This window comes from Xenopus laevis, chromosome 1S, assembly GCF_017654675.1.
Source record: "Xenopus laevis strain J_2021 chromosome 1S, Xenopus_laevis_v10.1, whole genome shotgun sequence".
Lineage (NCBI taxonomy): Eukaryota > Metazoa > Chordata > Amphibia > Anura > Pipidae > Xenopus > Xenopus laevis.
In genome coordinates this window covers 186,306,499-186,331,367 of record NC_054372.1, presented here as the reverse complement: position 1 = coordinate 186,331,367, position 24,869 = coordinate 186,306,499, and the positions used below count along the sequence as shown (strand labels likewise).

Sequence of the window (24,869 nt, the reverse complement as noted above, 5' to 3'; positions counted from 1 at the left end):
CACACACACACACACACTAACACACACACACACACTAACACACACACACACTAACACACACACACACACTAACACACACACACTAACACACACACACACACTAACACACACACACTAACACACACACACTAACACACACACACACACTAACACACTAACACACACACACACTAACACACACACACACTAACACACACACACACACTAACACACACACACACTAACACACACACACACACTAACACACACACACACACACACACACACACTAACACACACACACACTAACACACACACACACACTAACACACACACACACACTAACACACACACTAACACACACACTAACACACACACACTAACACACACACACTAACACACACACACACTAACACACACACACACTAACACACACACTAACACACACACACACACTAACACACACACACACACTAACACACACACACACACTAACACACACACACACACTAACACACACACACACACACACACTAACACACACACACACACACACACTAACACACACACACACACACTAACACACACACACACACACTAACACACACACACACTCACACACTAACACACACTCACACACTAACACACACACACACACTAACACACACTCACTAACACACACACACACTCACTAACACACACACACACACACTAACACACACACACACACACTAACACACACACACACACACTAACACACACACACACACACTAACACACACACACACACACTAACACACACTAACACACACACACACACACACACACACACACACACACACACACACACACTAACACACACACACTAACACACACACACACTAACACACACACACACTAACACACACACACTAACACACACACACACTAACACACACACACACACACTAACACACACACACACTAACACACACTAACACACACACACACTAACACTGGGTTATTTTGTTTTCTAGTTGCTGAAGTCAGAAGAGGATGCTTCCTATAAACCAGTAAAGAAGGCCTGTACTCAGCTTGTTGATAATCTTGTAGAGCACATACTGAAATATGAGGAATCTCTAGCTGGTAAGTTACAATCTAGATTTTAGACTTGTTCAAAAATGTTCAGGTCTGATGCAAAATTCAGTACTGCATCGATTGATTTTTTTTTTTCTGCTTGCAGATTCTGACAGCAAAGGTGTAAATTCTGGTCGGTTGGTGGCTTGTATAACCACCTTATTTCTGTTCAGCAAAATCAGGCCTCAGCTCATGGTCAAACATGCAATGACCATGCAGCCATACCTAACCACTAAATGTAGCGTAAGTATTTCAAATTCATTTTATTTTAACTACCATTACAAATCTTAGACACTGAGGGGCAAGGGAAAATCGAATTTTCGAGTTTTTTATTGGTCAAAACTGTCAAATTCGACTAGGGAGTTATTCAAATTAGATTCGAGTTTTTTAAAAAAAAATTCAAATTCAATTTTTGATATTTATCTTAATCAGGACCTTTAAAAACTCAAATTTGAAAATTCGCCACCTAAAACCTGCCGAATTGCTGTTTAAGTCGATGGGAGACTTCCAGGGATCAATTTTGAGTTGTTTGCAGCCTTCCTGACATTCGATTCTAATTGAGTTTTTAAAATCCAAATCGAATTCAATTCGAGTTTCTGGGTTGATTACATTCAGAAGTGGTAGTTTAAAAATAAAAAAATAAATAAATTGGCTAATGGCAGGTCTTGAGGTAAAGAAATTGTGGGATTAAGATAAAGACAGTGGCTAAGCCAAAAGCCTGAATCATTCCTATAGAAAATAGAAAAGCCTTCTATGAAATCTGAATCACCTACGTTAAGGGTTAGATTGTTTAAGGGTGGAATTGAAAATTCGAATTTTAACTTTTTTTTTTTTTTTTATGGTCAAACCTGTCAAATTTGACTAGGGAGTTAGCCAAACTCGATTCAAGGTTTTAAAAAAAAAATGTAATTAGATTTCGAGATTGATCATACTCTGGCCCTTTAAGAATTTGAATTTGACTATTCGCCACCTAAAACCTGCCGAATTACTGTATAAGTCAATGCGAGAGGTCCAGGGATCAATTTGGTGATATTTGTAGCCTTCCTGACATTCCAGGTCTTCATGTCCTAATAAATTTTTCTACTTTTTATATTTGTCTCTTTATTTTTGGAGATCCTCACATCCTTTGGATACAGTGTTCCTGACATTCAAATCGAGTTTGTTCAAAATAGATTTGAGTTTTGGAGTCAATAAAATTTGTCCGAATTTTACATATTCGATTTTTATTAATAAATAGTCTAATATTCGAATTTCGAGTACATTCTAGTTCATGTGAGTTGAAAAAAAAACTCGCATGAATTCGAAATTCGACCCTTGATAAATGTGCCTCCCCATACATACAAGTGTTTCTTAAAATGTTAAGCACTGTGTTGTGTTTTCAAATAATAACAACACTTATGAAGGCTACAAAATACCCTGCCTGTTTATGTAAAGTGTAATTACAGCAATAGATCCAGCGCTCTCTTTTATATTTACAGACACAAAATGATTTCATGGTGATCTGCAATGTTGCAAAAATCCTAGAGCTGGTCGTTCCGCTGATGGAGCATCCAAGTGAGACCTTCTTAGCGACAATCGAGGAAGATCTTATGAAACTCATCATTAAATACGGGATGACGGTAAAGCTAACATTGCTTACTCCTGCAATAACACGATTTTCAGATGAGCTTTGTATATAAATGTGTGTGGGTTGTGTTAATTGTGGGAATTGTTATTGGTTGTTTTATTTTATTGCAGTATTCATTGAATATGACTCAGGATTAAATCTTCATTAGTATAGAATAGCGGCACAAATTTGCTTTAATTAACATGTAAATCTGGTTGCTGTCCGCTTGGTTATGGGAATATATGCAGCAGTCTGGTTTCAGCTACATCTGAAGTGAGTCAGGTCTGGAACATATGATTGGTAGTAGTAGAACTGCTCTTTTTCTCGGACAAAGTGTATATTTGACTTTTTCATTATGCTACAAGTTGCATTTCTGAGCTTAGGTATATACTGCCCAGTGCAACCGAGATAACCAGCCTTAAGTACCACTTCATGCTCTCTCTTGTCCATACATATGTGCTGTCTCTTTCTATCTTGTCTGTAATAATGTGCTGTCTCTCTCTGTCTCGTCAGTACAAATGATCTCCCTCTATCTCTCTCGTCAGTACAAATGCGCTCTCTCTCGTCAGTACAAATGCACTTGCTCTCATCAGTACAAATGCACTTGTGCTCTCTCGTCAGTACAAATTTGCTCTATCTCTCTCGTCAGTGCAAATGCGCTCGCTCTCCCGTCAGTACAAATGTGCTCACTCTCCCGTCCGTACAAATGAATGCTCTCTTATAAGTACAAATGCTCTCGATCTCTCTCGTCAGTACAAATGAGCTCGTTATCTCATCAATACAAATGCACTCATGCTCTCGCTTGTCAGTACAAAAGCGCTCTCTCTCTCTCTCGTCAGTACAAAAGCGATTGCTCTCTCTTGTCAGTACAAAAGCGATTGCTCTCTCTTGTCAGTACAAAAGCGCTTGCTCTCTCTTGTCAGTACAAAAGTGCTCGTTCTCACTTGTCAGTACAAATGCACTTGCTCTCTCTTGTCAGTACAAATGTGCTCGCTCTCTCTCTCTCGTCCATTCAAATGTGATTGCTCTCTCTCTCATCAGTACAAATGCACTCACGCTCCCTCTCGTCAGTACAAATGCGCTCGTTCTCTCGTCTCTCGCTCTCGTGTCCGTATAAATGCACGCTCTCTCATCAGTACAAATGCACACATGCTTTATCTCTTGTCAGTAAAAAAGTGCTTTCTCTCTCTTGTCAGTACAAAAGTGTTTGCTCTCTCTTGTCAGTAAAAAAGTGCTTGCTCTCTTGTCAGTACAAAAGCGCTCGCTCTCACTTGTCAGTACAAATGCGCTCACTCTCTCATCCGTACAAATGCACGCTCTCTCTTTCTCTTGTCAGTACAAATGTGCTCTCTCTCGTCCGTACAAATGACAAAATATATGGCGACTTTAAAAAGAGTGTAGAACGTTGTGTTTTAATTTGACCCATGTATGATTAGCTTAAACACTGTCTTGTTTTATTTCCAGGTGGTACAACATTGTGTCAGTTGTCTCGGTGCAGTTGTAAATAAAGTAACACAGAACTACAAGTTTGTTTGGGCCTGTTTTAATAGGTATTATGGTAAGTATGTTTTGTATGTGTGTATTTATATAATTAGCATATTCTCTTAAAGGGCATGTAAAGGCAAAAAAACAAGAAACCTATCTCCAATATACTTTGATTAAAAAATGTGTACCGTTTTTATAAGAAACCTGACTGTATGCAGTGAAATTCTCCCTTCATTTACTGCTGTGGATAGGAATTGTCAGACGGTCCCTAACTGCTGAGCAGGGAAACAATCATACTTATGTACAGCAGGGGGAGCCCCCGCCTTACTTCCCAGCCATGCAGAACTCAAGCAGCTTTGTTTGTTTCCCTGTAGAGCAGTCGGTGACTGTGTAGAGATTTATATTGGATTTTATTTTTGCCTTTACATCCCCTTTACTGTTTCCAACTCCAGCTGCAGGGACAAAGATCATGGAGCCAGATTTAAACAGATAAACTGGGATTCTATTTGGAGGATTATTTTGCTGCAGCCACTTGTTCTGCAGAGTTGGAGAAAGTTTATATTAAACAATACAAAAACTATAAAATCCACATTAGATCACATGACAACACAGGACCCAGTGCAGTCTGTATATTCTGATTATTAATCAGTCTTGCTGTATCGGCTTCTGGCAGATATTATTTGACTTGTGCTGTTTTGATCATTTATGACGATCCCTAAGCAGCCCAGACCACACTGAGCATGTGCACAGTCTTGGTCTTGCAAAGATGTTTAACAAAGTTACAAGATGGTGACCCCCTGTAGCCAACTTTGAAAGTATAAATCATTTGTTTGATTCGGCTTGTGGTGCAGTAAATTCATGTTTATATTTAGTATACAAAATACAGCATTTCTAGCCTTATTCTATTTTACACTTTACTTCGTTAATTGATGAATGATTATTGCACTTAAAGTGGACCCGTCACCCAGACACAAAAATCTGTATAATAAAAGTTCTTTTCAAATTAAACATGAAATCCAATTTCTATTTTTTTTAAAGCATTCATAGCTGTTGTAAGCTCATTTAAAATCTCAGCTGTCAATCAAATATTGTCTGCCCCGCCTCTATGCCTAGGCATAGAGGCGGGGCAGACAATTGCTTTCACTTTCCATTCAGCACTTCCTAGATGTCACTGCTCTCCACACATTCCCCCGTTCTCTTCACCGTTTAATTGTGTAACCAGGACATGTGGATGGACTTCTGGACCCCCATTCTGGTGCACAAACAAGATTCTGAGATGATACAAGGCTTGTCTTAATAACAGTGTCCACAAAATGGCTCCTGCCTGCTTGCTATAATTATGAATTCCCAGACTGAAGGAAACAAGATTCAAATAATTTACATAGTGTAATTAAAGTTCATTTTGCTTGACTAATGTGATAAAATAGGATTTTGAATAATTTTTTTGGGTGACGGGTCCCCTTTAAGAAAAACTCTGCATTGTTTTTATACCATAATTAAGGCAGCAAAAATACACCTATTGGTGAAAGCTAATCTTATATGGTGGCATCATTTATAGCTTAGAATTTTCCCACTGTCCTTTTATTTTTGTAGGTGCTCTTTTAAAGCTAAAAAGTCAGCATCAAGAAGATCCCAACAATACAATCCTCACCACAAACAAACCAGCACTCCTGCGCTCACTGTTTACTGTCGGAGCACTGTGTCGCCATTTTGATTTCGATCAGGAAGAGTTCAAAGGCAGCAGCAAAGTAAATATTTCGGTTTGTCATCCACCATTTAATCCATTTTTTTACCTATCATTATTCCATCTTTCATCCTTCTTTCTGCTGCTCAAATTGCTTGTGTTGTTCCTTATACATTTTGTCCAGTGTACTATGTCTTAGTTCGTTTAACTGGTATGCCTTCAGCTCTCAGTAGTATGCTAGGACTTACACACAACACACTGAAGACTCATTTTACATCCCCAAATGGCATGCTTTTAATGCATTTTTCTTTGAGACACCAAAAATATTTGGCCCTGGTTATGTCTGCCTCATTTCACTAGTAGGGCTGACCAGAAGGGATGTCTGTCAGCAGTAGTGATGAGCAAATTTAATCGCCACTATATAGAAAATTAGCCGAACAACACAAGCTGGTGTAGCGGGGATCACCCCTGCAAGTTTATTTAGTCAAGTGATGTCTGATGAAGGGGCACGCCCCCGAAACGTTACATCACTTGACTAAATAAACTTGCAGGGGTGATCCCCGCTACACCAGCTTGTGTTGTTCGGCTAATTTTCTATATAGATACGATTGGGAGAGGCGCCGACCCCTCCAGCCAACACCGGGCATCGACTATCAGGAGAGACTCTGGGGAAATTAGGTAATATATTCAAATTTAATCGCCAGCCATGGATTTGCAGCGAAATTCCGAATTTCAGCATGTGCAAATTCTTTCGTGAAAAAATGGCTATTGACTAATATAATTGGAGATAAAAAGTCGCCATAAGAAAAAACGCCCATTAACTTTAATGGATTTGGAGAGAAAAAGTCACCATTAAAAAAAAACGCCAATTGACTTTAATACATTTGGAGAAAAAAATTCTCCATTAGAAAAAATGCCCATTGACTTTAATGCATTTGGAGAGAAAAAAAGTTGCCATAAGAAAAAAAACGCACATTGACTTTAATGCATTTAGACATAAAGTCGCCATAAAAATAAAGGCCCATTGACTTTAATGCATTTGGAGAAAAAAAGTTGCCATAAGAAAAAACGCCAATTGACTAATGCATTTGGACAAAAAGTCGCCATAAGAAAAACCTCCCGTTGACTTTAATGCATTAGGAAAAAAAAGTCGCCATAAGAATAAAAGCCCATTAGGACAAAAAAAAAAAAAAACTAGGGATGCACCAAAATCAGGATTCGATTCAGGACTCGGCCTTTTGTCAGCAGGATTCGGATTTTCATATGCAATTTAGGGGCGGGGAGGGGAATTGTGTGACTTTTTGTCACAAAACAAGGTAAAAAAATTTCCTCTTCCCACCCCTAATTTGCATATGCAAATTAGGATTCTGTTCGATATTCGGCCGGAACTTTTGCGAAGGATTCTGGGGTTCGGCCAAATCCAAAATAGTGTATTTGGTGCATCCCTACAAAAAACGCCCGTTGGCTTCAATGCATTTGGAAAAATGTTGCCGTTGTGCAAATTTTTCCGTAGTTTTGTGGATTTTTCAGCGAAACGGGGCAGATTAGCTCATCACTTGTCACGTTGCTTACTATGGGTGTAACATGTAAAATGTCCCGGGTAGAGCAAGAGGTAATACCAAAAATCTATTCAAGCTCAATGTGTTGCACATATGTTGCCAAACCTTGTCTTGGTTTTCCTCATCTTTACGTAGAATCCATTGTATTGTCAGGTTGTTTTTCCCTTGCTGATGATTCCTCTGGTTTTTGCAGGTTAACATCAAAGATAAAGTTCTGGAGCTCTTACTGTATTTTACAAAACACTCAGATGAAGAGGTGCAGACAAAAGCCATTATTGGTCTTGGTAAGTTTTTTTTATTTTTTATTGGTCCAATATGTAAGTTTAGAGCTCACATTACCCGTTTGCTTTAAGGCAGATGTTTGTGTTCAATGTCCCTTTTACTGTCAGACCCAATCCCCTCCAAACCTCCACCCCTTTGCCTACAAAGCCGGATATATAAAACTTGTTTATTTATTGTTTATTATGATTATTAGCAATATTTGCACCAGCCATTCTTCCTTGTATTTAAACAAAATACTTTTTACCTCCTGATAAAAACCATGCTGCCGATTTTTTTATGGTCAAAACTGTCAAATTCGACTAGAATTATCCAAACTCGATTCAAGTTTTTTTAAAAAAAAATTCTAATTTGATTTTCGAGAATTATCATGCTCTTGCCCTTTAAGAATTCAAATTAAACTATTTGCCACCTAAAACTTGTCAAATTCATGTATAGTCAATGGGAGAGGTCCAGGGATCAATTTGGAGATGTGTGTAGCCTTCCTGACATTCAAGTTTTTTTCAGAGAAAAAAACTCCCATTGAGTTTAGTCAAATTCAAATCGAATTCTATTTAAGTTTTCGGGTCATTTAAATTAGTCCAAGTTTGATATCCTTTTTTTTTTTTTTTTTTCCATGAATAACCCCCCAATCAAATTTTCGACTAAGGAATTATCCAAACTCAATTCGAGTTTTTTTATAAATTCGAATTCAATTTTCAAGATTTATCATACTCTAGCCATTTAAGAATTCGAATTAGACTATTTGCCACCTAAAACTTGTCGAATTCATGTATAGTCAATGGGAGAAGTCCAGGAATCAATGTGGAGATGTGTGTAGCCTTCCTGACATTCGAGTTTTTTTCGGAGAAAAAACTACCATTGAGTTTGGTCGAATCCAATTCGAGTTTTCAGGACATTAAAATTCGTCCAAGTTTGATATTCAGTTTTTTTCAACATTAACCCCCAAACGAATATTACTAGGGAATTATCCAAACTCGATTTAAGTTTTTAAAAAAATTAGAATTAGATTTTCGAGATTTATTATACACTTGCCCTTTAAGAATTATACTTATTTGCCACCTAAAACGTGTCAAATTCATGTATAGTCAATGGGAGAAGTCCAGGGATCAATTTGAGATGTGTGTAGCCTTTCTGACATTCGAGGTTTTTTCAGAGAAAAACCTCCTATTGAGTTTGGTCTAATTCAAATTCGATTCGAGTTTTTGGGTCGTTAAAATTCGTCCAAGTTTGACATTCGTTTTTTTTTTCATGAATACCCCCCCCCCCCCATCGAATTTTCGACTAGGGAATTATCCAATCTGGATTCAGTTTTTTTAAAAAATTCGAATTTATTATTTGAGATTTAGCATACTCTGGCCCTATTAGAATTAGACTATTTGCCGCCTAAAACCTGTCGAACGTATAAGTCAGTGGGAGATGTCCAGGGACCAATTTGAAGATGTTTATAGCCTTCCTTGACATTCGAGTCTTTTTTCTGAGAAAAAACTCGCATTGAGTTTGGTCGAACTCGATTCGAGTTTCTGGGCCGTTAAAATTCGTTTGACATTCGTGTTTTTTTTTTTTTCATGAATAACCCCTCAATTGAATTTAGAGTAAAATCAAATTCATGTGCGTTAAAAAAAAAAAAAAAAAAACTCACATAAATTCGACCCTTGATAAATCTGCCTCTTAGTGATGTTGTAGCGCGTATATATACCTTCAAACATGAGTATATATCAGCACAGCAGGCCATGTTGATTTAGGGCAGGTTTCTGTTGGCCTGGATTGAAAAATCCTTAACCCATAAATCACCACTATTCCTAATACTGACCTGTATGGGGAATTGGCGCATGTAAAGGTTTCTCGTTTTTATAATATATTCTAATATAATGCCCTACACTAACTCAAAGTGCTCTTCTCCGTCTTTGTTTCCTTTAGGTTTTTCATTCATTCAGCATCCAGTACTGATGTTTGAAGTGGAAGTAAAAAATTTGTACAACAGCATACTCTCTGATAAGAACTGTTCTGTAAATTTAAAAATCCAAGTTCTCAAAAACCTCCAGACGTATTTACAAGAAGAAGATACCCGTATGCAACAGGCCGATAGGGACTGTAAGTATTCGTTATGATGGGAAGGGCAACCAGAAGTGAGAATTTAATTTCTTGTGCTGGGTGTGTTATATGTGAGACTCGTATTATTAGAAATCAATGCAAAGGATCCTTCGACAGCAGCTTTGTTCGTTTACAATACAACAGGATCCCCCGTGACTTTCCTCTTTCCTCTGTGTCAGTGAGATAATTACGGATGCACCGAATCCAGTATTACGTTTAGGATTCAACCTTTTTTTCAGCAGGATTTGGCCAAGTCCAAGTTTCTGGCCAGTCCAAGTCCTAAAAGGGATTCTGTCATGATTTTTATGATGTCGTTTTTATTTCTAAATTACACTTACACTGCAAATAATTCACTTTACAATATAAAATTTCATTCCTGAACCAGCAAGTGTATTTTTTCAGTTGTAATATTGGTGTGTAGGTGCATCTCAGGTCATTTTGCCTGTTCATGTGCTTTCAAAAAGAGCCAGCACTTTAGGATGGAACTGCTTTCTGGCAGGCTGTTGTTTCTCCTACTCTATGTAACTGAATGTGTCGCAGTGGGACCTGGATTTTACTATTGAGTGTTATTCTTAGATCTACCAGAGAGCTGTTATCTTGTGTTAGGGAGCTGCTATCTGGTTACCTTCCCATTGTTCTGTTGTTAGGCTGCTGGGGGGGAGGGATGGGGTGATATCACTCCAACTTGCAGTAAAGAGTGACTGAAGTTTATCAGAGCACAAGTCACCTGACTGGGGGCAGCTGGGAAACTGACAATATGTTTAGCCCCATGTCAGATTTCAAAATTAAATATAAAAAATATCTGTTTGCTCTTTTGAGAAATGGATTTCAGTGCAGCACTATTAACTGATGTGTTTTGGAAAAAAAAAAACATTTTTCCCATGACAGTATTCCTTTAAAATTGTGACCTTTTGCAGGAACAAGTAAGTTTCCTTGCCCTTATATGCTTCTGCAAATTAGGGTTTCAATTTGCTCTGGATTTGGTCTCACCTTTCATGAAAGATTCTGGATTCAGCTAAATCCAATGAATAGTGCATACTATATTAGTGGCCTTTAATAAATCTATAGGCAGTCTGCTGCCTTGTGTCATGTTTAGAGAAATCTGCAAAAGACATTAAGGGGCTTATTTATCAAGCCTCAAATGTTTCTGGTCGAGTTTTTAAGGGGAAAAACTCAACCACTAATTTTTTGAGATTTATTATGCTCCAAAGCTGTGAAAAAGGCTTTCGGTAGAAAATTCGAAAAGTCGCACGATTTGAATTTTTTTTTTTTTAGCAATTCAAGACAAATTTTTAAATCGCTACGTCTTTATTAAGAAATAACTTAACAAAACTCCGCTTCCGCTCCTCTTCAGAAAAGGCGATCCATCGTGCGACGCTCGATTTCTCCTCTCTGCCTTCCTTATAGGAGTTAGCCAGGGAGGAGAAATCAAGTGCCGCACAATGGATCACCTTTTCTGAAGAGGATCGCAAGCGGCGTTTCTGTAAGTTCCTTAATAAAGACTTGGCGATTTAAAAGTTTCATTTGTTTTTGTGTTTTTTTTTTCGTTTGATACGAATTTAAAAAAAAAAAATGTATGTTACTGGTCCTTTAATAAACACCCCACCAATTTTTTTTAAAAAGTGGTTTTCAGCATAGTTTGTTGCATTTCATTGTATTTCCATAAACGCATGTTTTATCATTACATCCAAACTCTGTGTAAGTTTCTCTGAATCTCAACTGCTAAAGTCACCGTTATTACTGATTTGCAGGGAAAAAGATGTCCAAGCAGGAAGATTTAAAAGAAATGGGAGATATTTCCTCAGGGATGAGCAGCTCAATTATGCAGCTTTACCTCAAGCAGGTGTTGGAGTCCTTCTTTAGCACTCAGTCCAGCGTACGCCACTTTGCCCTAAATGTCATCGCACTGACTTTGAACCAAGGGCTCATCCATCCTGTTCAGGTAGGTGGTTGGATTTTATAGATTTCTTCCATTTAATTGAAGCACTTGATAAAGTTCTCACTGAAGTTAGTGTTCATGATCTGATCAGATCTGACCAACCCTCAAAGTAATGCTGCTCTGAGTCCTCTGTCAAATGAAACACCACATTTCTTTCCTTCTATTGTGTACTCATGGGCTTCTGTATCAGACTTCCTGTTTTCATCTTAAACCTCCAGGGCTTGAGCATGCTCAGTTTGCTCTTCTCTCCCTCCCTCCTCCAATCCCGGCTGTAATCTGAGCCCAGAGCTGTGAGTGAGCAGGGAGTTGTAGTGACATTTGAAACACCAATGTCTTTTTTGACTCCTACTTTTTGTATCCCAGTTGTAAAAGATTAAAAAAAATTAACAATGACAAATATCCTTTAAGGGTTTGTTCACCTTTGAGTTAACTGTTAGTGTGATGTAGAGAGTGATATTCTTAGACCATTTCCAGTTGGTCTTCATTTTTTATTTGTGGGTTTTGAGTTATTTCGCTTTTTATTCAGCAGTTCTCTAATTTGCAGTTTCAGCAATCTGGTTGCAAAGGTCTAAATTCCCCTAGCAACGATGCACTGATCTGAATAAGAGACTGGAATATGAATAGGAGAGGCCTGGATAGAAATATTAGTAATAATAACTATACATTTGTAGCCTTACAGAGCATTTGTTTTTAGATGGGGTCAGTGACCCCCATCTGAAAACTGGAAAGAGTCAGAAGAAGGCTAATACTTAATAAACTATAAAAAAAAAAAAATATGAAGACCAATTGAAATGTTGCTTAGAATTAGCCATTCTATAACATAATAGAAGTTAACTTAAAGGTGAACTAACCCTTTAACAGGTCATAGAGCTCCAGTGTGATCTTTACAATAGGGGGTACATGATTAATATTGAAAGATATAAGTTTTAAAGAGCTGTGATATCACTTAGCACTGTTGACATCATTATGCATCATTTATTAGAATAATATGATATTGTATAGGCCATTCATGGCTCTTCTACTGTCGCTGTAGCGAGATGTTAACTTGAAAAAGAGAAAATGTATATTACTAAAACTTTACACTGAAACTGACTTGCTTTGACATTACAGTGTGTGCCATATCTGATTGCAATGGGAACAGACCCAGAGCCGTCCATGCGGAACAAATCAGATCAACAGCTGGTGGAAATAGACAAGAAATACACTGGATTCATTCATGTAAGTGCATTGTGAGAAGCCGAGCTGTGTGGAATGCGCTGCATAAGATTTGCTGTGTATATTTCCAGTAACTATGGAAACAAGGTACAGGGTTGGTTATTAAAAGATGACCCCATTTTCTAGTCTTTTCTGTAGCTCTATATCTTGAAGCTGCACCTTTGCTTTCCACTCTTGGTGCCTTTAACATTTATTTATTACTTATTTATCCCGTGTTACACTTTCATTTGTGGCCAGAAGCTTTTGTGTGCAATAAAGTAGTGATGTGCGGGTCAGGGTTTCCCTAACCCACCCTTCCTTGGCCCACCCACATCCGCACTTCCGGGTTCCTTTTATAGACCTGTGCCGCCCCGCCGATGGCGTCACAAAAGGGGCGGGGCCAGCAGGTGCAGCGTCTATAAAAGAGGTCGAAAGCCGGCAGGAGAAGAGCTCAACCCACACCCGCCCACCACCCGCGGCGAAGCATGAAAGGTCAATCCGAATCTGCCGACCCGTGGATATCGGGTCGGCCCGCACATCACTACAATAAAATGCTTCCTCCAAAGCCTTGTTCTGCCACACGTTTTGTAGCCAACTGCAATTGTTGGACTGTACAAAAGTATGAAAAAATAAAATGTTTGTTTTTATGTAGAATTCCATTATGCCTCCGTATTCTAAAATGAATGTATTGCAATAATGTTTTTCCTTTTTTTTTCTGTAATCTTTCAGATGAAAGCTGTGGCGGGCATAAAGATGTCGTACCAAGTGCAGCAAGCGATCATTTCAAATGCAAATCAGATAGTGCGGGGATTCCGGAAGGATGAAACGAATAGTGCTTTATGCTCCCACCTGTACTCCATGATCCGAGGGAACCGACAGCACAGACGAGCCTTTCTGATCTCGCTGCTCAATCTCTTTGATGATGCTGCGGTAGGGCATGTTATGGTTATGTAAGTGTTAGGACGCACACGTTTATGCTTTATTTGATGGTGACATTTGTTTTGATTTTTCTCCTTTTTCAGAAAACAGAAGTAAATATGCTCTTATATATAGCAGACAATCTAGCATGTTTTCCATATCAGACCCAGGAAGAGCCTCTCTTCATCATGCATCACATAGACATTACATTGTCTGTGTCTGGCAGCAACCTGCTGCAGTCCTTCAAAGAGGTAAGTGCCTTGTACCTTTAGGGTAATGGCACACAGGGAGATTCGGGGAGATTGTCGCTCGGCAACTAATCGCCTCTTCCCGATCTGCCTTCCCCTACCTTCCTTCTGACTATAATGAAAAATCGCCAGTGGTATGGCACTCGCGGCGCTTCGTTTTCCAAAGTCGCCCGAAGTTTCCTGAGGCAACTTCGGGTTACTTCGGAAAACGAAGCGCCGCAAGTGCCATACCGCTGGTGATTTTTCATTATAGCCGGCGGGAAGTTAGGGGAAGGCAGATCGGGGAGATTGTCCCCCTGAAGAAGAGGCGATTTGTTTCTGGGGCGACTAATCTCCCCGTGTGCCCTTACCCTTAAATGTCTGTGATATAAACGACTGTAGAAAAATGTAATGCACCTCTTGACTGATTCTTTGTCAGTGACCCTATATTTACACAGTGAGGCTCATTTATAAACAGTGGGCAAATTTGCACCTGGGCAGTAACCCATAGCAACCTATCAGCGATTAGCTTTTTACAGCCAGCTGCAGGTTAAGCACTGAAAGCAATTATCTGATGGTTTGCTATGGGTTCCTGCCCAGATGCAAATTTGCCCACTGTTTATAAATGAACCCCAGTGTTCCAATTCTATAACTCTGGGTTGTAGTGCTCTAAACAGTCTGTAATTCTGCTGTTTGTAGTCAATGGTGAAGGGAAAACAAAAAGTAAAGGCAGCGTCGTCTAACGAAGAGAACAGCAGTGAAAGTGATGAAGAAGTCATCCGCCCAAAAAAAACAAGGCGGCGAGGGAACGATGAATCTGACTCCGATGGAGAAGATGATGTGGAACATGTGCTTAGATGCCTCCCAAATAATGCTTCTCCTCTCATTGAGTTTGCAAATGCTTCCCAAGGAATCCTATTGCTACTGATGCTGAAGCAGCATATAAAGAACCTTTGTGGGTTCTCGGATAGGTAAATCTCATTTTTTGTTTGTTTTTTTAGGAAATATTGTGTTAAAGGACATGTAAACCCCCAGGCAAAAATGTAATCAATGAAGAGCTTCTTTGAAATCTCTTAAGTTCCTGCCACTCTGGTTGTTCAAAGGTCAATAGTAAGACTGCAGCATCCCCATAATCATTTAGGATTCCTTCTCCTCCTCTAACCCACTCAGCCCCCTTCCTCTGGAAATTCCTTTCGCTGATGACTCATGAGCACGCAAACAGAGGGGATGTATGCAGTACAAATAATACCATTTGGGTGGGGGAGATTTGCCCAACTTATATACATGGTAGAAAAATGTATTCTGCAAACATCTAAGTGTGTGTCACTTTCACATTTGGACCCAGTTGACATTTGAGCCTCCTTGTGGGAGACCAGACATAACTGTTATGGTTGGGTATTTACTGGTATCTTAGTACTGAGGGTAGAGAATGACTAGCTCTTTCTTTTAGGTGCGGATAATATAAATTTTGTTTGTCTGAGTCTATTTTTTTTTTCTTCTATCCACAGTAAAATTCAGAAGTATTCCCCATCTGAATCTGCTAAAGTGTATGACAAGACGATAAACAGAAAACACGCTGTCCTTTTCCGCCCCAAGCAGACCCTTGAATACCTAAAGAGGAATATGACTTGTGCGAAGATTAACGATGAAGTCAAGAGGTCAATTGCAAAACAATATCTGGATGTAAGTAAAGTTAAATGTACAGCTGGAACTTCATAGTCATATCCACAACTGCCGTCTGTCTGCTGCTATTCCCCTTTCCAGTATTGTGTTTGTACTATAATAACCGGTGTACAAAGCCAATAGAGATGTCTTTAAAGGGATAATGTCATGGCAAAACACGTTTTTTTTTTTCAAAACGCATCAATTAATAGTGCTGCTCCAGCAGAATTCTGCACCAAAATCCATTTCTCAAAAGGGCAAACAGATGTTTTTATATTCAATTTTGAAATCTGACATGGTGCTAGACATATTGTCAGTTTTCCAGCTGCCCCAGTCATGTGACTTGTGCCTGCACTTTCTGGCATGCTGTTATGTCTCCTACTTAATGTAACTGAATCAGTCTCAGTGGGACTTGGCTTTTACTATTGAGTGCTGTTCTTAGATTTACCGAGCAATTATCTTGTGTTAGGACCTGCTATCTGGTTACCTTCCCATTGTTCTGTTGTTAGGCTGCTGGGGGTGATATCACTCCAACTTGCAGTACAGCAGTAAAGAGTGACTGAAGTTTATCAGAGGACAAGTCACATGACTGGGGGCAGCTGGGAAACTGGCAATATGTCTAGCCCCATGTCAGATTTCAAAATAAAATATAAAAAAAATCTGTTTGCTCTTTTGAAAAACGGATTTCAGTGCAGAATTCTGCTGGAGCAGCACTATTAACGGATGCATTTTAAGAAAAACATGTTTTCCTATGACCTTTAAAGGGATACTGTCATGGGAATTTGTTTTCAAAACGCATCAGTTAATAGTGCTGCTCCAGCAGAATTCTGCACTGAAATCCACTTCTCAAAAGTGCAAACTGATTTTTTTAATTAATTTTGAAATCTGACATGGGGCTAGACATATTGTCCGTTTCCCAGCTGCCCCCATTCATTTATCTTGTGCTCTGATAAACTTCAGTCAGTCTGAAGTGATATCACCCCCTCCTATCTCCCCCCCCCCAGCAGCCTAACAACAGAACAATGGGAAGGTAACCAGATAACGGCTCCCTAACACAAGATAACTGCCCCATATATCTAAGAACAGCACTCAATAATAAAATCCAGGTCCCACTGCGACACATTCAGTTACATTGAGTAGGAGAAACAACAGCATGCCAGAAAGCAGTTCCATCCTAAAGTGCTGGCTCTTTCTGAAAGCACATGACCAATGACCTGAGATGCACCTACACACCAATATTACAACTAAAAAAATAAACTTACTGGTTCAGGAATGACATTTTATATTGTAGAGTGAATTATTTGCTGTGTAATTTAGAAATACAAACTACATTATAAAAATCATGACCAATTAATTTAAGTTAGCCGTAATTCATCACCACTGCCATCCCCCAGCAAGTCCTTTGTGCAATAACTGGCCTTTGCTATGCAACCTTGTCTCTCCTAGTTCAAAATGCTGATGGAGCACTTGGATCCCGATGAGGAGGAGGAGGAAGGAGAAGTATCGGCTAGTACGGATGCCAGAAATAAAGCCATTACTAATTTACTGGGAGGTAACAGTCCTAAAAATAATGTGGCCGAGACAGAGGAGGAAGAGAGTGATGGGGAGGAGAAAGCAGGGGGCACATCAGGGGTAAGTATCAACACGCTAACATCCCTGTATGCTTTTATAGCTTGTGGTTTCTTTTAGTAGCGAATAGCTCCGAGCTCTTGCGTGTTCTTATAGCTGCCAATATGCATGTGTAGCATAAGACTAACCCTTTCTAAAATGAGATCATTTAATAATCTATAATGTCTGTGCATCTTGAGAACCTGATATTGTGGGGTGGGGGGACTGTGCATGTGCATCTTCGGAGACCTGTGTATATAGATGAATAGACGTTTTTTTTGGGATGCTGTTCTCCTCTGTTCCCTGAATGTATGAGTCTTGGTCTTTAAAATGAACCTCTGCTCTTTCTGCTTTAACTCCTCCTGGTCTGTTGCTAATTCCCTTACTCCCTAACACAGTAGCTTCCCTGCCCTTCCAGCACAACTGCTATAAACCCCTTTCCTACTTATTCATGTCGTGTGCATGGTGGCTGCCCAAGCTTCTTATTTATTTTTGTCCTCCAAATTACCTCTTACCTCGGAAAAAACGAAACCCTGTGCTGCTGGAGAGACCAGTAAGACTTTACGGCAATGTCTCTGGTTACTCCAACCACACAGGGGGTCAATGAATTCCTTTACCACAGCACTGATCAGACTGCAAATGGGAGTAACAAAACCATGGCTGACAAAAGGCTTCATTATACAGAAACAAGTCTAATCCCATCATGGCACCCTTTCTTGCCACAGCAATGGTGGTTTCTGTTTTTTAATCAGTCCTCTTTGAAGGGGAACTATTGCGAAAATGAAAATGTAATATTGGCTTCAGCATACTGAAATAAGAAACTCTCAATACATTCAATTAAATATTGTACCGTTTCTGAAATGATCGAGTTTATCTTCACTATTCCTCTCTCAGCATCTGTTTCTCTTCATTCTGTCTTCATGCAGCAGTTGGGTGTCAGATATTCATTTTCAGTTAGATCCAATATGTCTTATAGGGGGGAGGGTTCCTTTCCTAGCAGATGAAGTAAAGCTCATTCTAATAACTGGTTCCACTACAAACAAAATAACTGCCTTTTGCACAAATCCTGCATGTAGAGAGACATGATGTCTGGTGATTTTAATAGTGACCTCTAATACATCTTCTAGGCAAAAGGATCTGTTTCTCTTCATTCTGTCTTCATGCAGGAGTTGGGTGTCAGATAATCATTGACCCAATCCAATATATCTTATAGGGGGGCTCCTTTTGCCTAGAAGATGTATTAGAGCTCACTCTATTAAAATCACCAGACATCATGTCTCTCTACATGCAGGATTTGTGCAAAAGGCAGTTATTTTGTTAGATTTTGTTTGTAATGGAATCAGTTATTTGAATGAACTCTAATTCATCTGCTATGATGCTGGTGAATCTGTATACTATCTATATACAATGTATCGAGTTGTATGCCACCTGCAAAACAAAACAAAATCTGCTAGGAAAGTAAAAGCCCCCCTATAAGATATATTGAATCGAACTGTCAATGAATATCTGACACCCAACTGCTGCATAAAGAAAGAATGAAGAGAAACAAATGCTGAGAGAGGAATAATGAATATAAACTTTATTATTTCAGATACCGTACAGAATTTGTAATTGATCGTATTTAGAAAATTCCTTATTTCAGTATGAGGAAGCTTAAATTAAATTATCATTTTCGCGATCGTTCCCCTTTAAAATATAGTATAGTACAGGAAACGCTGCTTCCTAAAAGCAAACACCTGTACAATGTAGCCTTAGACAATCAAAAAAATTATTTCTTTGCCGTTTCTATTACTGATTTGGAGTGTTTTTACCAAAAAGTGCTCTTCTCTTCCCTCCCACGATGAAATCTATAAGAACAAATACTAACATTCAAAATCATTTTCTTATACTTTTTCAATATGAATGTTTGGATAATAAAGTGCCAACTTCTACTGGAGTTTTTTTTTCTGAAGGATCGGTAACCTGCAGCCCTCCAGTATTTCATTCACGGAGCTCCCATCATCCTTTGTGCTGGTGCTTGGGGGTGATGGTGGTTCCATGTGAATGGCTTGAGAGCAGCAGACATTGCCTTTCCCTGGGTTGGGAATTTAATGTCCCCCCCCCCCTCCCCCGAATGAATTCCCCAACGATTTCTTGTGCTTGTGTTTTTAATTAAGGGATGAGAGGTGGTTTATGATTGTTTGGTCCCTGTGCTGTGGTCCTTCTACGTCAGGGTTTTTCTTTTGATCATATCATTTTTTTATTTATTTTTTTTTGCTGTGGGGGTAAGAAGCCATTTTGAAGCTAGACTTAACCATTTATACATCTTTTTTTGTAGAAAGGGTTTAGCGGAAAAGGCAAAAAAAAACGTAGAAATTGAGATTTATCCAAAGTAAAAGGTAATTTTAATTTAGATTTCCTCTTCTATTCTATCCCTATTTTCTTGCTATATTTTTGTAACTTATATTAAAAAAAACAAAAAAAAACTGAAACTTACATTCCGTAGCAGTAAATTCAGTGGTACACGTTAAAGACCTGACACTTCCTAGGCACTGGTGTTTTCATGCATCCCACGGATTGGATTGGGTGTGCGCTGGGAAATTCCCACCACGGTGCCTGGGGTTATAAATCTTTGATGTGTAACATTCGCATCCCTTCCCATATGTTCAATTTTCTTTTTTTTCTCTTTTCCCTTTTCCGTCTCTCCTCCATTTCAACGCGGGGAAGCTAAGAAAATCAAAAAGATTATCGGATTCTTCAGACGCGGCAGTGCAGATGAACGAAACTGTAGACGTCCAAGATGTTATTGCAATTTGTTGCCCAAAGTACAAGGATCGGCCTCAGATTGCAAAAGTAGTGCAGAAAACCAGCCACGGCTTCAGCGTTCAATGGATGGCGGGCTCCTACAGCGGCCCCTGGGCCGAGGCCAAACGCCGGGACGGCAGAAAACTGGTGCCTTGGGTAGACACTATCAAAGAGTCAGACATTATTTACAAAAAAATTGCTCTGACGAGCGCCAATAAGCTGACTAATAAAGTTGCTCAGACTTTACGATCGCTGTATGCGGCCAAGGACGGGACTTCCAGCTAATGATGTGTATATATGCAGCCAAAATCTACAGGAATCCAGAAACCGAAAAAAAACACACTCACAAAAACAAGACGATCCGTTTTATCGCAAGCGTTAAAAAAAACAAAAACGGGAACTTGGCCGTCAGAAGGAAATGTTTGGTAAACATTTTGTGGGAGCTTCCTTCGCTGTTGTACAGCAGAAACCGTCTCAGTTCATTTTTACTCCCACTGTATTATAGTTTAACAAAAAAAATTGTTTATATCTCGGAGAATACTTTCTGTTTAAAAAAAAAACAAAAACAAAAACAAAAAAAATAAAACACACACAGAAAAATGAAAAACAACGGAAAAAATAAACAAGTGAATGTTGAAAATTAGTCTGTTAATGTTCTTAATAAAGTGTTCTTGGAGTTGAATAACCTAGCAGCGGATGGCTTTCTTTAGCTTAGCCCGGGTTCCAGGGAAGCAGTGATCTTATTTCTTTTGGTTTTATCTTTTTATTTTATTTTTTACATTCCCCCCCCCTCCCCTCCCCCCAGGCTGTAAAGTGGCAGAATGTTCTGGATATATATAATTTATTCTGTTTAAAAAAAAACAAAAAAGGAAAAAAAAAAGCATGCAGTATCTATGACCTATCTGCAGTAGGAGGGGGGTTTTTTTTTTGTAAATGTAGATTTTTGATGTATTAGGTCACCCTGAAAAAATTATACACAAGAAAAGTACAAAAAAAATAAAATAAAAGGGATCCCCCCCAGATGAACTGGCGGAGATAATACTGCAATAAATTTTTTTACTTCTTTGTTACTTGTCTGTTTCCATTCAATTTTCTTAATGTAAAGCTCTGTTTTAAATTGGATTATATTATTTTGCAGTCTTTTATGTAAAGTAAAAAAAAAAAAACTGTTTCCTATCGGTCGTTTTCAATTTAAGGCATAAATATTTGTTTATACGGTTTGTATAGGCGGACTTGGAAATAACTGCTATCTTTATTTTCACCCCTACCAAAGGGTTAATAGACACAGTTTAACTCCCGATTTTATTGTATCCTGAAAATATTTAGTGTTAACCATATGATTTTAGCACTGTGCCAAACACATTTTCAAGAATGTTTGATATAAAAAGAAACTATAGTTTATTCCTTGTATGTTTGGATTTCTTTACTGTTTTCTTTACTTTAAATGTTCCACCGACTTTTATTCCGGGCACTGCCGCATGTTTGTTTCGTGGGGGATTTCTGCAGATTGAAGACTCCATGATCTCAGTAACTTTTCTTATTTCCAGCTCTTACAGGGTTTTCTTTTTGCTGTTTTACATTAAAGGAACAGTAAGACCAAAAATAAGTGTTTTAAAGTAATACAAATAATAACGTAGTGTTGCCCTGCACTGGTAAAACTGTTGTGTTTGCTTCAGAAACAGATAACGGATAAGTACTACTATAGTTTATATAAACAAGTTGCTGTCTAACCATGGGGGCAGCCATTCAAGCACAGGATACACAGTAGATAACAGATAAGTACTACTATAGGTTATATAAACAAGCTGCTGTGTAGCCATGGGGGCAGCCATTCAAGCACAGGATACACAGTAGATAACAGATAAGTACTACTATAGTTTATATAAACAAGCTGCTGTGTAGCCATGGGGGCAGCCATTCAAGCACAGGATACACAGTAGATAACAGATAAGTACTACTATAGTTTATAAAAACAAGCTGCTGTATAGCCATGGGGGCAGCCATTCAAGCACAGGATACACAGTAGATAACAGATAAGTACTACTATAGTTTATATAAACAAGCTGCTGTGTAGCCATGGGGGCAGCCATTCAAGCACAGGATACACAGTAGATAACAGATAAGTACTACTATAGTTTATATAAACAAGCTGCTGTGTAGCCATGGGGGCAGCCATTCAAGCACAGAATACACAGTAGATAACAGATAAGTACTACTATAGTTTATATAAACAAGCTGCTGTGTAGCCCTGGGGACAGCCATTCAAAGGAGAAAAGGTTCAGGTTGCACAGTAGATAGCAGATAAGCTCTGTAGAACATAATGGTGTTATCTGTTATCCACTATTAAAACAAAAAATCTGTCTCGCCAATTTATCTATTTGAGTTTGTGTCGGGGGAGGGCAGAGGATGCTGCTGACTGGTGTCTTTAGGGGGAAAAAAAGCCCTACCTGGGGATTTTGCACTGAAAATCCTGTGAGATTTCGGATGGGAAAACCTATGAGCTGATCTGTTCACCAAGCAGAGTTACTCGGTGAGACTGAGCTTTACCCTTTATGGTTGCTTGTGCTGGAGATCAGGGCCAAGAGACAAAGCAGCTGCTCATCCTCCTCCTCCTGCTTGTCTGGTATGTGCAACTTATATTGCATCTGGAAGTCAATAAGAAAGGACCACTCTAGACTCACCCCCACACGCTGTGCCCCTCCATTCAGCTCCACAAGCCTCTGGGTGCTCCGCCACCAGCGTCCCAACTGTAGTATGAGTCCAATCAGCAATATAGATCAGACGGCACGCTGGATAAAATAATTGATATTTATTGCAACAAGTGCCTTACGTGTTTCAGAAAAGGCTCCATTAATCATAGGCATCTGAACTCATTCTGGATACGGGGTTTTGGAAGGGGTTATTGGCACAAAACATAATGGTCAATGGCCGTTCCACTGAACTATTCAGGTAGGTGTTATCTGAAACATTGTGATTGGATATTGATGACCGTTTCCTTAAAGGAACCGTTTAGTCTAAAAATAAAAACTGGGTAATTAGGCTGTGCAAAATAAAAAGATTTCCAATGTAGTTAGTTAGCCAAAAATGTAGCGTATAAGGGAGTTAATTAGTAGTAGTTAGTCAGTGACTTTAAGGGGGGGGGCACATGGGACATAACTGTTCAGTGAGTTTGCAATTGATCCTCCGCAATCAGCTCAGATTCAAAAGCAACAGATATGTCCCATGTGCCCCCGTCAAGTCACTGATTGGTTACTGCCTGGTAACCAATCAGTGGAGAGCAAGAGAGCTGAAAAGCAGGAAGTGGTGTTCTGGCTATTATGTTACACATCCAGTCACTCCAGCCTTTATTATTATTATAAATAATTATTTATTATTTTGGCTAATGAACTATATTTGAAACAATATTTATTTTGCAAATCTTCACTATATACTTAGTTTTTAGTTTTATACTATATTCTTAGCTTCCTACCAAATAGATATTCCATTCTTTCTTATTGCAGTGCTGCCTTCATTTGCCTTTACTGTATTTCCCCATTCCTCTGAGTCAGCTAGCAGATCAGTTCGGCTACTTTGCCTTCGTTTATATTTCAATCTCATCTACTATTATACTGTACTACTTTGTGTTTTATGTTTAAGTATACCAATAAACATAGTTTAATGTTGAGCAACACAATCATTGCTGAAATCTTTCTATAATTTTGATGAGAGTGCTATGAATATTTTCAAAATAGTCTGAGCTTCGTCCGTGGCAAGTGGAAAATGAATCAGTAATTAAACAAGCAGCATCCGTTAGTAGTGCTTAAATCAGCCCATGTAAGGGACAGACTTCAGATTGTAGAGCATTTTTAGACAAACAATCCTCCCTGTGTGCTCAGACAGGTGAATTACAGATTTTGCCAGTGTTTATGATATGGGACTGAATCAGCTGTTTCTCCGGCAGTGGAAAATCGCTGGTGAAGAAACTGTTGAAGTAACATTACCCAAACAAAATAATCACCCTCCGCCTATAGCTGTAGTGGTGTTTCTGAAATATATCAGTTTTACCAGTGCAGAGGGCAACAGTACATTATATTTTTATTACTTTAAAACACTTTCATTTTTGGTGTTACTGTTCCTTTAATGCACCAATGGTAGCCTTGAGCTCTTTGTATAAGAAGCTTTTTGTGTTGAGCTGTGGGTGCTTATCTATCCAGGACAGTTGACCACTCCTACAAATTATCCTCACCAAATCCTCTACCTCAAGCACCATCTTAAGGCACTCCTCCAATACTTGGAGGTATGACATCCATTATCCAGAAAGATCCAAATTATGGAAAGCTCCCATAGACACCATTTCATCCAAATAATCCAAATTTTTAAAAACGATTTCCTTTTTCTCTGTGATAATAAAACAGTAGCTTGTACTTGATACCAACTAAGATATAATTAATCCTTATTGGAAGCAAAACCAGCCTATTGGGTTTATTTAAAGGGCATGTAAAATATAAAATAAGGCTAGAAATGCTGTATTTTGTATACTAAATATAAACATGAACTTACTGCACCACAAGCCTAATCAAACAAATAATTTATGCTTTCAAAGTTGGCTACAGGGGGTCACCATCTTGTAACTTTGTTATACATCTTTGCAAGACTAAGACTGTGCACATGCTCAGTGTGGTCTGGGCTGCTTAGGGATCGTCATAAACAAAGCTGCTTGAGTTCTGCATGGCTGGTAAGTAAGGCGGGGGCTCCC

General features: G+C 38.9%; 1 protein-coding gene across 3 annotated transcripts in view; it reads left to right on the top strand.

The window, feature by feature from the left end:
- nipbl.S (NIPBL, cohesin loading factor S homeolog) overlaps window positions 1-21,535 on the top strand; it is a 106,850-nt gene extending 85,315 nt beyond the window's left edge. The window contains exons 33-48 of one of the 3 annotated variants that reach the window (XM_041575493.1): window positions 996-1,104; window positions 1,202-1,338; window positions 2,574-2,714; window positions 4,166-4,259; window positions 5,780-5,946; window positions 7,623-7,713; window positions 9,629-9,802; window positions 11,554-11,744; window positions 12,852-12,959; window positions 13,665-13,865; window positions 13,958-14,104; window positions 14,780-15,051; window positions 15,589-15,763; window positions 17,189-17,374; window positions 19,668-19,728; window positions 20,057-20,112. In XM_041575493.1, the coding sequence (XP_041431427.1) occupies window positions 996-1,104; window positions 1,202-1,338; window positions 2,574-2,714; window positions 4,166-4,259; window positions 5,780-5,946; window positions 7,623-7,713; window positions 9,629-9,802; window positions 11,554-11,744; window positions 12,852-12,959; window positions 13,665-13,865; window positions 13,958-14,104; window positions 14,780-15,051; window positions 15,589-15,763; window positions 17,189-17,374; window positions 19,668-19,709 (2,235 nt within the window). In that variant the 3' untranslated portion in view covers window positions 19,710-19,728; window positions 20,057-20,112. 3 annotated transcript variants of the gene reach the window in all.
- The last annotated feature ends 3,334 nt before the right edge of the window (window positions 21,536-24,869 follow it).